A 13154-nucleotide genomic window follows, 5' to 3' on the forward strand; every position below is an offset into this window, starting at 1 on the left:
CTAATCGCCTTCGATAATCTCTTTCTTCATTTTCAGGTCATCCAATTGCCGCTGAAACTTGAAATATCCAACCTACTGATTTTCAAGTATCATCACCATTTTTGTCATAATTTACTCACGTAGTAAGTCATGAGTGGTGGAGTTGTAGATCTATCACTTTTACAACACCACTCACGACTTACCATGTGAACAAGTTATGGTTTTATCATTTTTCTTTTTAATAAGATTTATAAATATAAATAAATTTTAAATTCAGATAACTCAATTCAAAAATAAATTTAAAAATTGGAATGAATTTCATCTCAAAAATGCAATTTGCATTTTAGAAAAAACAAAAAAAAAGGTGAAAAATACTAAACAGTAAACGCCCAAACCTAACAGAACTTTCTCTGCCTCTATTTATTTATTTATTTTAATATTCAAATTTGTTCATACGCAAATTCTAGAGGAGTGGCTCACCTCCATTTCATTTATCTCCTGTTTCCTCTATTTTTAAATGAGAAATGATATGTTTACAATATTTTTACAATATTTTTACAACAAATCTTAAGTGGCAGGATGTTACTGGTTGTTATTGTTGAGGCAAAAAAGTAATCTTAGTATTAGGTTCAAATTTGAACCAATAACAACTAACCACCTATGATTTGTTGTAAAAATGTTGTGTATAGATGATTGATATTATCCAACGGTTAGCAAAAAAAAAGCCAAAAATTTCTCTTATTTTGTCATCTCTCTACCTCTCTCCTCTTCACTGTCTCTTTAGCCAAATTGAAGAAATTTTTGCCAAAACAAACAGATTTTAAGAACTCCAAAACAAATAGATTTAAGACTTCTTGGCCAAACAACTTCACCTCTTGAACCACAAAACAAACCCTCTTTCAAATCCAGCTAATGTGCTATATCGCCTCTTCCCTTCACTGATCTGAAATCTCCATGAATCACAGCACTGTTAGTGCAAAAGCATCGGTCTTGGGTTGCAGACTTGGCAGCGGCGTGGGTCAAAGTGGCGGAGATTTGGGTTGACCTCGGGTCGGTGGTTCACAGCAGCGCACCGGTGGTCGTAGTTTGTGCTACCTGGTAACTCTATCTATCCCCCGTCCACTTCATTTAAAGTTTTTGATCTATCAAAATTATAAAATAAAAAAAAAAAACTTGATTTTCCACGTATACGCCATTTTCTGGCTATTGTTAGAGCTCACTGGAATTGAATAACTTGTTAGAATGAATTCATTCATTAGTACCGAGACCTATAAATAGTATAAAAAAGTGGAACGGGCATGAATAATAGCAAAAATATGCTGAATAGTAAAATAAACTGGCAAATTTCATCTATGCCAAACGCACACGTAGTAATGTTGTCATTTGCGGTGAATTGAGAGGAGTATTTTCTGCATGATGATAACATGTCAGTAGGAGAATTTGTTTTTTTTGCTGTCAGAACTCGGAACTGTCTGTTCTTGTAATGTAAGCACCTGAATTATCTGTGCTTACCCCCAATGTCTAATTTTTTCGTTATGAAAGCTGCAGTTGTTTATATTGTTGGGTTGAGATTAGCTAAATTAGGATCAATTTTAAAAGCATGATACTAAAATTCTTATAAGGATTTATAAATTTTGGTTTCCTTTTCCTTGTCTTTCTCTAAATTCCCCCTTTTTTTTTTTAATTAATGGTTTAGTTTATACTTTATATGATATAATAAATAATAATGCTCCCCTCTGTTTTACAGGAAAAACAGGATTAAATTGACATAATTATGGTGGAAGGGAAATGCTAAGCCAATTTGACCAAACAGACTTGATTTGCTGAAATGAACAATTCCGGTTTGGTAGTGTGAAGAAGTTGAAGCAGAACAGTCATTTCATTAATTAACCATGCGTTGCATATACGTCCATAATATGTTCATATTGCTCTACCTTCTTAGTATTATTGTTAATTGCCCAACTTCCGGTTACAGTCATATGTAAGTATATCCTGAAACACCAAATTACACATCCGAGAGCTTAATCTCTTTACTTCAGTAATTTCTAGTTTTGGGAGCGAAACTAGTTAAATGCTCTCTAACATTGCAGGGTTGACAGCAAGGTTTTGAATGTTGGGGAGGAGCTGTGGAAAGAAACTCTACCACTACAAACGGGTTTGCGCCTTTACCAACTTCAAGGACTCAAACCTTATACGTGGTATGAAGTGAAGATATCATATCCAGCTTCTGTATGTATTTTATATCTTTTAGTCGTCGCTTTCTCGACATTCTCTTTATAGAAACTTACTCATTCTTGTTCAATTACAGATACCAGCTAGTTTTTCCATACAACTGAAGAGGGACGATTCAGACTTGACTCTGAATCACAACAGAAGATTACTCAATACTGAAAAGCTTATTTTCAAGACTGAAAGTCTTGACTCACTTAGCAATCAGGTTTTATTATTATACTCTACTTTTGCATGCTTTTTTCTGTGTTATAAGATTGTTAAATGTTTGGACTTTTGCTCAGGGTCGTATCTCTGTGTTGGTGACTGTGGAACCTGAGGGGATTGTTGCCATACCACATGTTCAGGAGAGGCAGTCCATCATTTTTAATATAGGTAACTTAGTTTCACATTCAAAACCACACATCCCCACTGTCATTAAATATCAACATTAAGTATACATGTCATTGTTTACTATATCTTGATATTATGTCAGTATTCTTTTTTTTTTTAATAACTTTACCATCTTGATATTATGTCTGTAATCCTTTTTTAGTTAATAACTACTTGAGCTAGTTCTCATGACTTCCATATTTTTTTGCCTTACGTGCATTCTCATTCTAGGATTTTGCTCTCATTTGCAAAATTGTTTTAGTTATTGCTTCATATTATGATTTTAATATCAGGGTAAATGACAAAATACCTCCTTGTGGTAGGGTCATTATTAGTTTACTTCTGCCTTTTTGAAGATATACTTTTCTTCCTTCTACTTTAGACTAAGTTCCAATGTTACACTTTCCATCCAAATTGATGGAAAACAACAAAAATGAGAAAAAACACCCCTTCCTCTTCTATACACTTTCTCTCACTTTATGTTGCCACACTTCCTCCATCAACCTTGTGCTTTACCACCAAGCCCCCTTTTCTTTCATCCCTCATCGATGTGCCCCCATGGGGTGGTGACAATGAGGCCTTAGTAGCTATTAACTAAGGATAGTGGTCGGCTTGGGGTAGTCATGACTGGGATTATGGACTAGAGATGAATGCATAGATTTGCAGTTGAAGGTTTGCAGCTCTAGATGTTGGTGTGGCTGATTTGAGCTATGTGTTGGGGATTTGGTGTGAAGGCTAAGGGTTGGCATGACTGGCAGCTAGAAGTTGGTAGTTTGGATTATAGGTGGATCTTGGTTGACGAGTATGAGAATTTGGGATAGGCTTGGCCATGTGTGCCAGCTTTTTGGGTTTAGGTGGAGTTATTTGTCAATGTAGTGGTTTGATTAGCATCTTTATATGGCATGGATTTGTGGAGGTTTGATAGTGGTGTGACTGCTAAATGTTTTAAGAGGAGGATGTTGAATGAATGTATTTGGAGATTTTGGTTGAAGGCTGTTAGCCATGGGACTGTGGGTGTTTTAGTAGGTTGGGGTTCAGTGGATTTGGGGATTATGTTTGAATTGTTGTTGGCCAGTGGCAATGTGGGTTTGTTGGGGTTAGAGGATTGCTCTGGTTGGCAGTTCGCATGGTTTGCAGGAGAGAGAGCAAATGGACGGGAAATGAATATTTTTTTCATTTCCCCTGAATTTAGAAGACATTGCAATGTAGCCCAAATACATGAGATAAAGTGTAACATTTGAAAAAGTCGTGGTGGTAAACTGATAATGACCCCATGTCCCCAACCACAGGAGGGCATTTTTTTCATTTACCCTAAATAATAATAAGGCATGCTGTATTTTAGGTATTTATATTACTCTGTTGTCATTTTGATTTTCTGTCCCTATGCGGTGATGCTGCCTTCTTTCCACTAGGAGGCCCCTATCATGAATGTAAACTGATACAAAGTAGAATAAGCAAATTACCTATTGAACTTTTATACATAAGCACCTGAATCCATTAAGAAATTTTATGCTACCAAAGCGTTGAGCGAGGAACATATATACCACGATCTTATTCCTGTGTGTTCTCTTTACATGTGTGCCTATAATCTTCTATTTCTCTCATCACCTAGGCATATGTGTGATCTTACTGCACTCGGTATAACACTAGAGTTTTTTGTTCAATTTACATGCTCTCAGATGAATGTTCCTAGGACATTTTCCTTTCCTCTCATGTTATTTGTGTTTCCAGGTCACTATGTTATATACTTATGTTGTATTCAATTCAAGTCACAGCATCATCTTTTCTGTTCTAACAAATTCCATCTTCTTGACAGTTTGTGATGAACTATTCTTGGGCATCCCGCACAGAGCTTGGTGGGTTGTGGTCTTGGTGTTGCTTTGCCTTGGATTGGCATTTATTATTCCATCTTTTCTTCCCCCATATCTGCTACAGAAGAGCCAAAGTCCACGTTCAGTTAATCATAATGTTTCCAAGGTTTCTTGAAAATTCGCTCAAGAAAAATGTTAGGCTAGGATTCTTGTCCTTATTGTTGTTTATGCAAAATTTTCTATTAGCCCTGATAGTGTGTAATTGGATACTAGTCTAGTACCCAAGAAGTTTTGTGAAAGCTACTTCAGGGAATGATGTCAATTGTCATATTCATCAGCCACATGTAGTTGGATTGTCTGAGTCATGCCTTGTCCCATTTTTTTTACTTTTCCTGAGAGAATGCTAGAGTATAAAATATACGGTGCTTAACAATATTATGCAGCAAATTGTTCTTTGCCTATTTAATGTTTTTTTTTTTTTTGAAAATGTTACGGTGCTTTTGGCTTATTATATTAATGTGTATTTTGGATGCAAATTTTATTTACATAAGTTGACAAAAGTATAAACTATAATTAGAAAAAAAAAAAAAAGACTTTGAAAAGCTGTACATTAATCCAAACGGATGCTAATGTCATTGTTTGTTCATTTATGTTTTCCCGCAAATAACAAATTAGCAATGAATCACTCAAATCCACTGTTAAAGACAGCTGCCCCAAAGTTTCTAAAATACAAAAAAGACAGCTGCCCCAAAATGAATTGTCCTCTTAATGTCATTGCATGGTTATGTATGCACTCCCACCAAATGACAATGAATCACTTTAAAATCCACTCTTAAAGGCAACTAGCCCAAAAAGAATTGTCCTAGGCTCAGGAAGAGTGGGGAATGCTACTAGCCTTCCAATCATGACATCTGAAATTCGTGCGAGGTTATAAAAACAATGGATCCGAAAGAAATTAGTAAGCAAAGTAAACAAACTAATGTTTGAGCATGCTAGCTGTTTTAGACAAGAAATTCCAGTAGCATGAAGCAGTTTCAGATCAACAGAACTCAGAACACAACCAGCAGTGATAGGCAGATAATTCACTGGCAAGCACCTCTCTTGGCTCTTATTAACTGTGATGCTGCACATCTAGATAAACACTTCTGTGCTGCTATGGTGATAAGAGATTGGTAGGCACATGTAGGTGTCAATGTTTACTAGCAGAGGCAAGGGGGTATAAGATGGGCATGTCAATGGCTCAATTGTTGAAGCCTGAAGTTAAGAAAGCTAGCAGTGGAATCTGCATTGGTGCACTCAGCAAAGCCACAGACAGGGAACATGAACCAGGGTACTAAGCACTGTGCTAGAAGATGGGCTGAAAATCGTGAAAGAGATGGACCAAGTAATATTTTCAAATGGGCAAGAAGCCTAGAAGAGAGGTTAATGAAGCAGCTCATGTTTTAGCAGAGTAGGGGTTTGGTCAATAATTGGAATGGTTTTGTTGATGTGCTGTCCTTAATTACCTGATCAGTTTCTGCTTGTGATCCTGCTGGCTGTAATGTTACCGTTTTAATACAAGTGAAGCTTAGTCCAGTAGTCCTTTGTCAAAAACAAAGTAAACAAGGATGGCCTTTTTTCCTTCATTGTCTTATTAGGTTCCCAAAAGGGACTTTCCTCTATCTTTTTATATTAATCAACTTTTTGCATCCCTTGAGTTCCCAAACAAAGCCTCCTATTAGGAAGAGAAGAAAATCCTGCTGGATTCTGAGCAAAGGTGGGCATAGGACAAAAATATATGGGATTCTCGGCCCCCAAAAGTTCGAGAACACATATGGATTCACAAGCCTAATGCTAATAGTAACATAACGCATCCTAACAAACCGATTCAAGTGAAGTACCGAAAAAAATAAAAACCAATCACACTACTACAAACTACCAAATACAGAATCCATATACAGTGGGACGCAATCTGTCAAAAGTGTTGAACAAGAAAATCGATCCCCAGCCACATATGAACTTATTAACCAACCAAACCCTCAGCTGAAAGTGAGGCACCAAGGTCCAGTACAAACAAAAAAACAAAAAACAAAAAGCACGCACATAAAACACAAAATTACACCTCCATAAAACCAGAACCCACCACCATATATTTCATTTAACCCTGAGTAACCTCTTGACCCCTTTGCTGCGCATGCTGCCCATAATCTCTAGCCCTCTCCTTCACATCTCTAGCCTTATCCGCGATCCTCATCCTCGCATAATCCAGTTTATCTGCCCCTACAGGGTGCTGTCCGGTTAGATAACTATATAGCCACGACAGTGCTGTTATCGCCGCCACGCCACACCCACCAGAGAATAGGAAACCTGTTGCAACCAGGAATATGACTATCCCAGCTGGAACTAGAATAGGACTAAATAGGACTATAACTGGGGTTGCCGTGATCAGTGCTATCACAGTCCCGGTTAAGGTTAACCCGGACAAGAATAACAGTGTAGCACCAATTGTCACTGCGGTCAAGAACTTCACGGCCTGGCATGAAGTCGGGGCAGACTCTTGGAACCTTTGGCTCATTGGTTTTGAATCTTTTGATTGATCAGACATTTTTGGTTTCACAGCTTTGTGTGGATATGATGATGATCAAAGTGGAAGATAAAAAAGAGCGTTGAGTGTTGAAGCTCAGAGAAGAGTTAGGCTTTGTGAGTTTGTGTACGTAAGGAGTGATGGACGGGACGCGTGGCAATGTATATGTTTTCTGGTGATGCATGTGAATAGTTTAGGATGGTGGAAGTGAAGATATGCGGTGTGGTGAGGTGAGCGGCGTGGCACCTTTGCATGAATATGAGTTGATGAATGAATAACAAGCGGTATGGTTTGTTTTTGGTGTCTATTGAATGTGATAGCAAGCGGCAGAGTCGAGTGTCTAACCAGGCCAAAAGATGGTGTGTTCACACTTGACAGATCCGAGCGTGTGTCTTCGAGTTTTCCACTACTCTCCTCTTACAATAACTCCCATCCGTTTTCACCGCAAGACATTTTTTTCTAACCATAGGTTAAAAGCATAGTTAAGTAAAGGTCCGGTTGTGTAAAATGCTGCCAGATTGATGAAGGGTGTGCATTCAGCCCTGCATTCAACCCTGCATTCAACCCATTTTCCAAAAATAAGAAAAATGGTAACTTCAAATCACGGTTTTGAATTTATTATTTTGCAGTTTGTGTGTACTGTAGTTGTGTTTGGATATAGCTTATTTTGCTGAAAAGTGAAAACGTAACAAAATAATTTTTAAATATATGAATAGTGCCGTGTGAACTATTTTTAATACAAAAGTTGCTAAAAAAAGAGGTTTGTGGGTCCTATGAACAGTGTATGAGACCCACTGGTGTGACCTAAAGCCACAGAAACTGAGAAACGCGCTTCAAAAAAAAAAATTTGAAACACTGGACGTGGAGACGCAAACGCCAATCCAAACGCATACTATATGTACAAGAGTGTGTAATAAACACTCCATTCGATAAACTCAAATTGACTCAACCCAATCTAACATTTCAATTGGTTCTTATGAGTGTTGATAGGAATATGTTTAGGGTAACAAAATTCTCCCCTCAAAAAAAAGAAAAAGAAAAAGAAATTTTCAACTCAAACATGCTATTAATAGGATTTCTAACAATATATACAAATTTTTAGGGAGTAAAAACACTTTAAACCCATAGGGTTATAACAGATTAAACCGTGTATAGCTTTAAAAGTAACAAATAAATATCCGTAAATTAATCCTATATTAAACACACACAAAAGTGCAGGTTCATTTAAATGGGTTGATGTTTAATTTGTTACTTAAAAAAAAAAAAATTATTGATGACATATCTATTAATCTTTAATTTTCTTGAAATTTTGCAAGCATAGAGAATATAAGAAGAAGATGTAATCTAATGGTGAATTTGTCAAAATTGACCTCTAATAAAAAGATATTGTGTAAAATTGTAACTTAAGACTATAACTAATTTTGTAACTAAATTTTGTTTTATAATGACAACACACCCAAAGTTAAGTTAAAGGGTATGCTTTGAATATTTGCCTATTTATAATGCCAAATATTTTCAAATACGAAACTCTTTTATCTTGTCGTTATTTGTCTTTTATCACATCTAATCTCTATAACTATGGCTTGTTATAATTGCTTATATATCCTAAAGGACAAAATGTAGTTACAAAATTAGTTGTAATTTTTGGCTATAACCTTACTCAATATCTTTTTATTGAATTTGAATTTTGACAAATTCACCATTGGATGACATATTCTTCTTATATTCTCCATCCTTGCAAAATTTATAGAAAATTAAAGATCAATAGCTATATCACCAATAAATTATTTAAATTACAAGTTTTTGTAGTTTAAAATTATGCATAAAATATAAACTTATAGATTATATAGTAAATAACATCCAATTGACACAAAATTTAACATGTTTATTAAGAGTGTAAATAACATATAATTCAACGGTTAGATTTTCAAAACATTTAGTAATGTTTATTTTATTGAGTAAGGTTGTAACTTTAGGTTACAACTAATTTTGTTGCTACATTTTGTCCTATTCTAAAATCTATGTAGGAAACACCTTGATACAAGATTGAACACGTGTCTACGTAATACATACTTGTATAATCTAAGCCAAGTAAATCAACAATAAAGGCCTATCTTTAAATGTCCAAAAAAGAAAAATTCACAACAAGGGTATTATAACAAGTTATATCCACTTTGATTTTAGTTTTTTTTTAATCAATTTTATGTTATATCTATCTTTTGACCGCAATAATTTAGATGATAATCCTTTAAAATAAAGCTAAGGGCCTGTTTGGATAAGCTGTTTCAAGAGGTGCGTTTTAAAAACTAGCGTTTTTAAAATGTGCGTTTTGAAAACTCCATTTTAAAAGCCACAGATAAGTGTTTGGTAAAAATGTGAAAATATGCGTTTTCTATTTTTAAAGCCATATTAAGCGTTTGGATAAGTTGTTTTAAAAATAGCTGTTTTGAGTGTAAATTCCCAAAAAGGACTTAACTTTTTTTTGAAGGTTATATTGTCATTTTTCTTGTGATCAGTGTTTTTTTATTTATTGAAAATATGCAATTAAGCTTAACAATTACATTAACAATAACAACAATAATGATGGTTTCGTTGTTGAAATTCATGGAGAGAAGTTTATCAAATTTAAAATATTAAAAATAACTCATCAAAGAAAAGATATTAAACTGATTAAGAAAATAATGATATTAAAATTTTAATTGCCAACAATATCAATACTAGACAATCCATTATAATAATAAAAAAGTTCTTATCCGAAAAATTAAATAACAAAACACCAAAACAGAAATAATAAAAATATTGTTTACAACCCGCAAATGGATCGAGCTATTTTGTTACGAACAAATTTCATTTCCTCATCTTGTATATTTTCAATGTTTGCTTGTCTGCTACTACCTTCTCCACTACTATTGCTTCTTGGTCTGTCCAAGCCATGTTCATCCCAATTGAATCCCTCATCTTCCCTATCATGTTTTCTAATAAAATTATGCAAAACACAAGTAGCAACTATAATGTTTCTTTGGTGCTTAATGTCATAAGGTGGCATTTGCTTCAAAATTTTCCATTTATTCTTCCACACTCCAAAAGTTCGCTCAATTGCACTTCTGAGTGATGAGTGAACATAATTAAACCTCTCTTCTATGTGATTCCCTCGACCAGCTCGTCGAAAATCTGAAAGATGATACCTCTGTCCCTTATAAGGTGGCAAATATCCTTTCCTTAAGGGGTATCCAGCATCAACTAAATAATATTTTCCTAGTAAAAGAAAAAAAAATGTAAGATGTACATAAATAATATCCTTCATACATATTTAATATATAAAAATTTTATATACCTGGTGGTGGTTTTGGGAAGTTGACAGATTGTCGACGGATAGCATCTAAGAAAATACGTGTATCATGTGCTGCACCCTCCCATCCAGCCATAACAAATGTGAAAAGTAAATCAAAATCGCATGCTGCCATCACATTAAAAGATGTCACACCCTTTCTATTATAATATGAAGCTTTCTTGTCGTCTCCAACAACAACTTGGATATGTGTACCGTCAATGGCACCAATGCAGTCCTAAAATAGAATATAAAGTTTAGATACTTAGGAAATAATCCTAACAAATATTAGAAACAAATTAGAATGTATGAAATGAATACCTGAAAGTGTGGCATATACAATGGATTCTTCTGTATATGTCTTGGAACTACACTAAATGTAGGGTCAGAAGGCTTGAGGATATCCATTGACATTATGTTAAGGCGTTTCAGAACTCTATGAAAATGTCTATGTATAGTCTCACCAGAATGCTGGAATCTTTCTTGAACCATCCTATAACAAGCTCCTTGTCCAAATATCATTAAACATATACCTATTGACTCTTCAAGCCTAATATGTCTTGTGTGCTGAAGCCCATATGTATGTTGTAAAACATTACACAATTGAAGGAAAACGTGTGGCTTCATTCTAAATATTTCGTAACATTTCGTTTCATTACCCGTCAAACAATCCATCAACCACATATAGCCAGTTTGTTCAGAATCTCTACAAGGTTGTTTATCAATATATTTCATATAATATGTCACTGCAACATGACATCCAGCAACAGCAAGATCATATAATTCCTCATCATCATATTCATCGCTTTCCACATCATAAGAAAGATCTTCATCACTATTATCAATATGATCATTATAATCCATAGGAATATCACCTAAAATATTATAGCAATAAATTAGATAAATCACAATAAAGAAAATGAGTAAACATTTAAATGATAGGTATTGTAGTGTGACAGATAGCCAGTGACTTGACCATTCTCTAATTTTCATCCATCAAGCAGCCTGTCAACTCATGCTAATTACAACTAATTTCACAACCAAACAACAAATTGCAAGGATCATCATCAATGCAAGAAAGTAGGAATTTATTGTATGGGCCTCTGTTTGAGCCTCTCAATCCAACAACTATGGATCCTACTAAATTTATCAAGTTCTAGAAGATTCACGAAAATTGGATTTCTTTTTTTATATTAGTCATGTCAGCATATAACTTCATCTAAGGATGTCTAATTTTTCAATGGACCTGCTAGAAGTCCACCAACAAGTACATTCAGATTTCAGAACCAATGAGGTGACAATCTAGAGATATATATATATATATATATATATATATATATATATATATATATTTCCAACCCTTCCAAACTTACCTGGCCGCTTAGTGATTGATCTATAACCTCTGCTGCAGCATTCACTTGCAATTAAGAAGTGACCCAAGGTCAAAGGTTTGACATAATATGAGTTAAAAAGCAAGTGTGATGCTAGCCAAAGCATATTTGTAACCAGTATGACAAGAAGTTTAGTATCCTCATTTTATTCTCTCCTTCAAGCAGGTGAGACCTGCACCAGTACTACCTCAAACACATGAAAAAATTGAAGAAAGATCAACTAAAATACCATTAAAAAAAACATTATTTGTAACAAGAAGGCAATCTTTATGTTCACTTTGACAAAATGCACAGATTTTTCTAAGCACATTGACACCAAACACAACATTTTGATCGGTTGGAAAGTAGCTTAATTTATGCACTAAAATCAACTCTGAATAGTGTTTAAAAAAAAAAAAAAAAAAGAGTGTCGTGGCCCAAGACAAAGCTGGGAGCAAGTTGTTCAGTTATCTTGGAATGCAACCTAATCATGCACTGATATAGAAAGCAAAATAATTCAAGCCAAAGATTGTCACATGGAAAACCCGAATTTTCATTATGTTAACACAAAGAGTACTACTAAGCATGAGTCCAAGCATCAATTGGACATATGCTCTAGCTTTTTGTACTTTCACTGTAAACAACAAAATTATACCATAAAATTGAAAAAAAAAAAAAAAGATGCAGCTAAAGCTACTAGGCTTTCTACAAAATTAAGGCAAGACTGTTAGTTTGTATTTGTTATTAAAAAGAACACACTAACAGACTTTTTAAAGTGCAAAGCCATTTTGTATGTCAAGCAAAGAAAAAACCACCATCACCGCATTACAGCAGTAATGTAGCAACAACAATACCAGGGTAGGTGTGAGGGTGTGCACAGGTGGTGCTTATATTGCTGCAATACAGGATTGTACTGCTTTGACCAAACAGAAGAAACACGTTACACCACTTGTGATGAAAATGGATTTATGAAGTGGCATTCCAACAACAATACCAGATTTTTTTCTCCTTTGTTCCAATGCATAAAATTTTTGTAGCAGGTAAGGAAAAAGTAATGAGATAAAGATCAGTGGACTGCAAAAGAGTCCCAAATTTGAGAACTACTAGAAGCCCTCCATGATCCACAATAAGAACCAACAAATCATCAGCAAGTTTGCAGCAGATAGTCATTTGTAATAATCAAAAAGCAAAGAGGACAAAGCTGCAGAACTGCAAAGCAACTCTCCATTAAAAATTTGATCAGCTTTAGGTGACCAAAAAATATGTTGTGCTAGTCACAATCAATCACCCCTGTTAAGAACAACTAATTGAAAAAAGGAAAAGACAAAAAAATTAACTTCTAGCTTTATATTCAAAATTAAAATCAACACCAATAATTCACACTTCCAGAAACATTGGCATCAGTCAGTTAGAGACTAGAGGTTCAAGTTTAGTACAATAAATTTAAGAGGTACAACTAAAACAGAAGAAACACGTTACACCAATTGTGATGAATATGGATT

At 34.8% G+C, this 13154-nt stretch overlaps 3 protein-coding genes across 3 annotated transcripts; 1 reads left to right on the forward strand and 2 right to left on the reverse strand.

Annotated features, from left to right (window-relative positions):
* Positions 1 to 924: 924 nt before the first annotated feature.
* On the forward strand, positions 925 to 4824 carry LOC142612786 (uncharacterized). The gene is made up of 6 exons (XM_075784941.1): positions 925 to 1077; positions 1727 to 1960; positions 2070 to 2208; positions 2288 to 2416; positions 2493 to 2583; positions 4397 to 4824. The coding sequence occupies exons 2-6, from the start codon at positions 1872 to 1874 to the stop codon at positions 4564 to 4566; spliced, it is 618 nt and encodes a 205-aa protein (XP_075641056.1). The 5' UTR covers positions 925 to 1077; positions 1727 to 1871; the 3' UTR covers positions 4567 to 4824.
* Positions 4825 to 6278: 1454 nt separating this feature from the next.
* On the reverse strand, positions 6279 to 7141 carry LOC142611578 (oleosin Ara h 15.0101). Its single transcript, XM_075783649.1, has one exon. It carries the CDS (start codon positions 6973 to 6975, stop codon positions 6529 to 6531), a length of 447 nt encoding a protein of 148 aa, XP_075639764.1. The 5' UTR covers positions 6976 to 7141; the 3' UTR covers positions 6279 to 6528.
* Positions 7142 to 9757: 2616 nt separating this feature from the next.
* Positions 9758 to 11146, reverse strand: LOC142612999 (uncharacterized). Its single transcript, XM_075785179.1, has 3 exons — positions 10604 to 11146; positions 10289 to 10520; positions 9758 to 10209 (listed from the first exon to the last, which is right to left on the reverse strand). The coding sequence occupies exons 1-3, from the start codon at positions 11144 to 11146 to the stop codon at positions 9758 to 9760; spliced, it is 1227 nt and encodes a 408-aa protein (XP_075641294.1).
* Positions 11147 to 13154: the final 2008 nt, after the last annotated feature.

Source organism: Castanea sativa, chromosome 10 (genome assembly GCF_040712315.1).
Source record: "Castanea sativa cultivar Marrone di Chiusa Pesio chromosome 10, ASM4071231v1".
NCBI classification, from domain to species: domain Eukaryota; kingdom Viridiplantae; phylum Streptophyta; class Magnoliopsida; order Fagales; family Fagaceae; genus Castanea; species Castanea sativa.

Coding starts and splice junctions, on each gene's coding strand:
- LOC142612786 (XM_075784941.1), top strand. CDS start 1,872: ATGCGTTGCATATACGTCCATAATATGTTCATATTGCTCTACCTTCTT. Junction 1,961..2,069: donor ACTTCCGGTTACAGTCATAT/GTAAGTATATCC, acceptor CTAACATTGCAG/GGTTGACAGCAAGGTTTTGA. Junction 2,417..2,492: donor TTGACTCACTTAGCAATCAG/GTTTTATTATTA, acceptor ACTTTTGCTCAG/GGTCGTATCTCTGTGTTGGT.
- LOC142611578 (XM_075783649.1), bottom strand. CDS start 6,975: ATGTCTGATCAATCAAAAGATTCAAAACCAATGAGCCAAAGGTTCCAA.
- LOC142612999 (XM_075785179.1), bottom strand. CDS start 11,146: ATGGATTATAATGATCATATTGATAATAGTGATGAAGATCTTTCTTAT. Junction 10,521..10,603: donor TGTATATGCCACACTTTCAG/GTATTCATTTCA, acceptor ATTCTATTTTAG/GACTGCATTGGTGCCATTGA. Junction 10,210..10,288: donor CTTCCCAAAACCACCACCAG/GTATATAAAATT, acceptor TTCTTTTACTAG/GAAAATATTATTTAGTTGAT.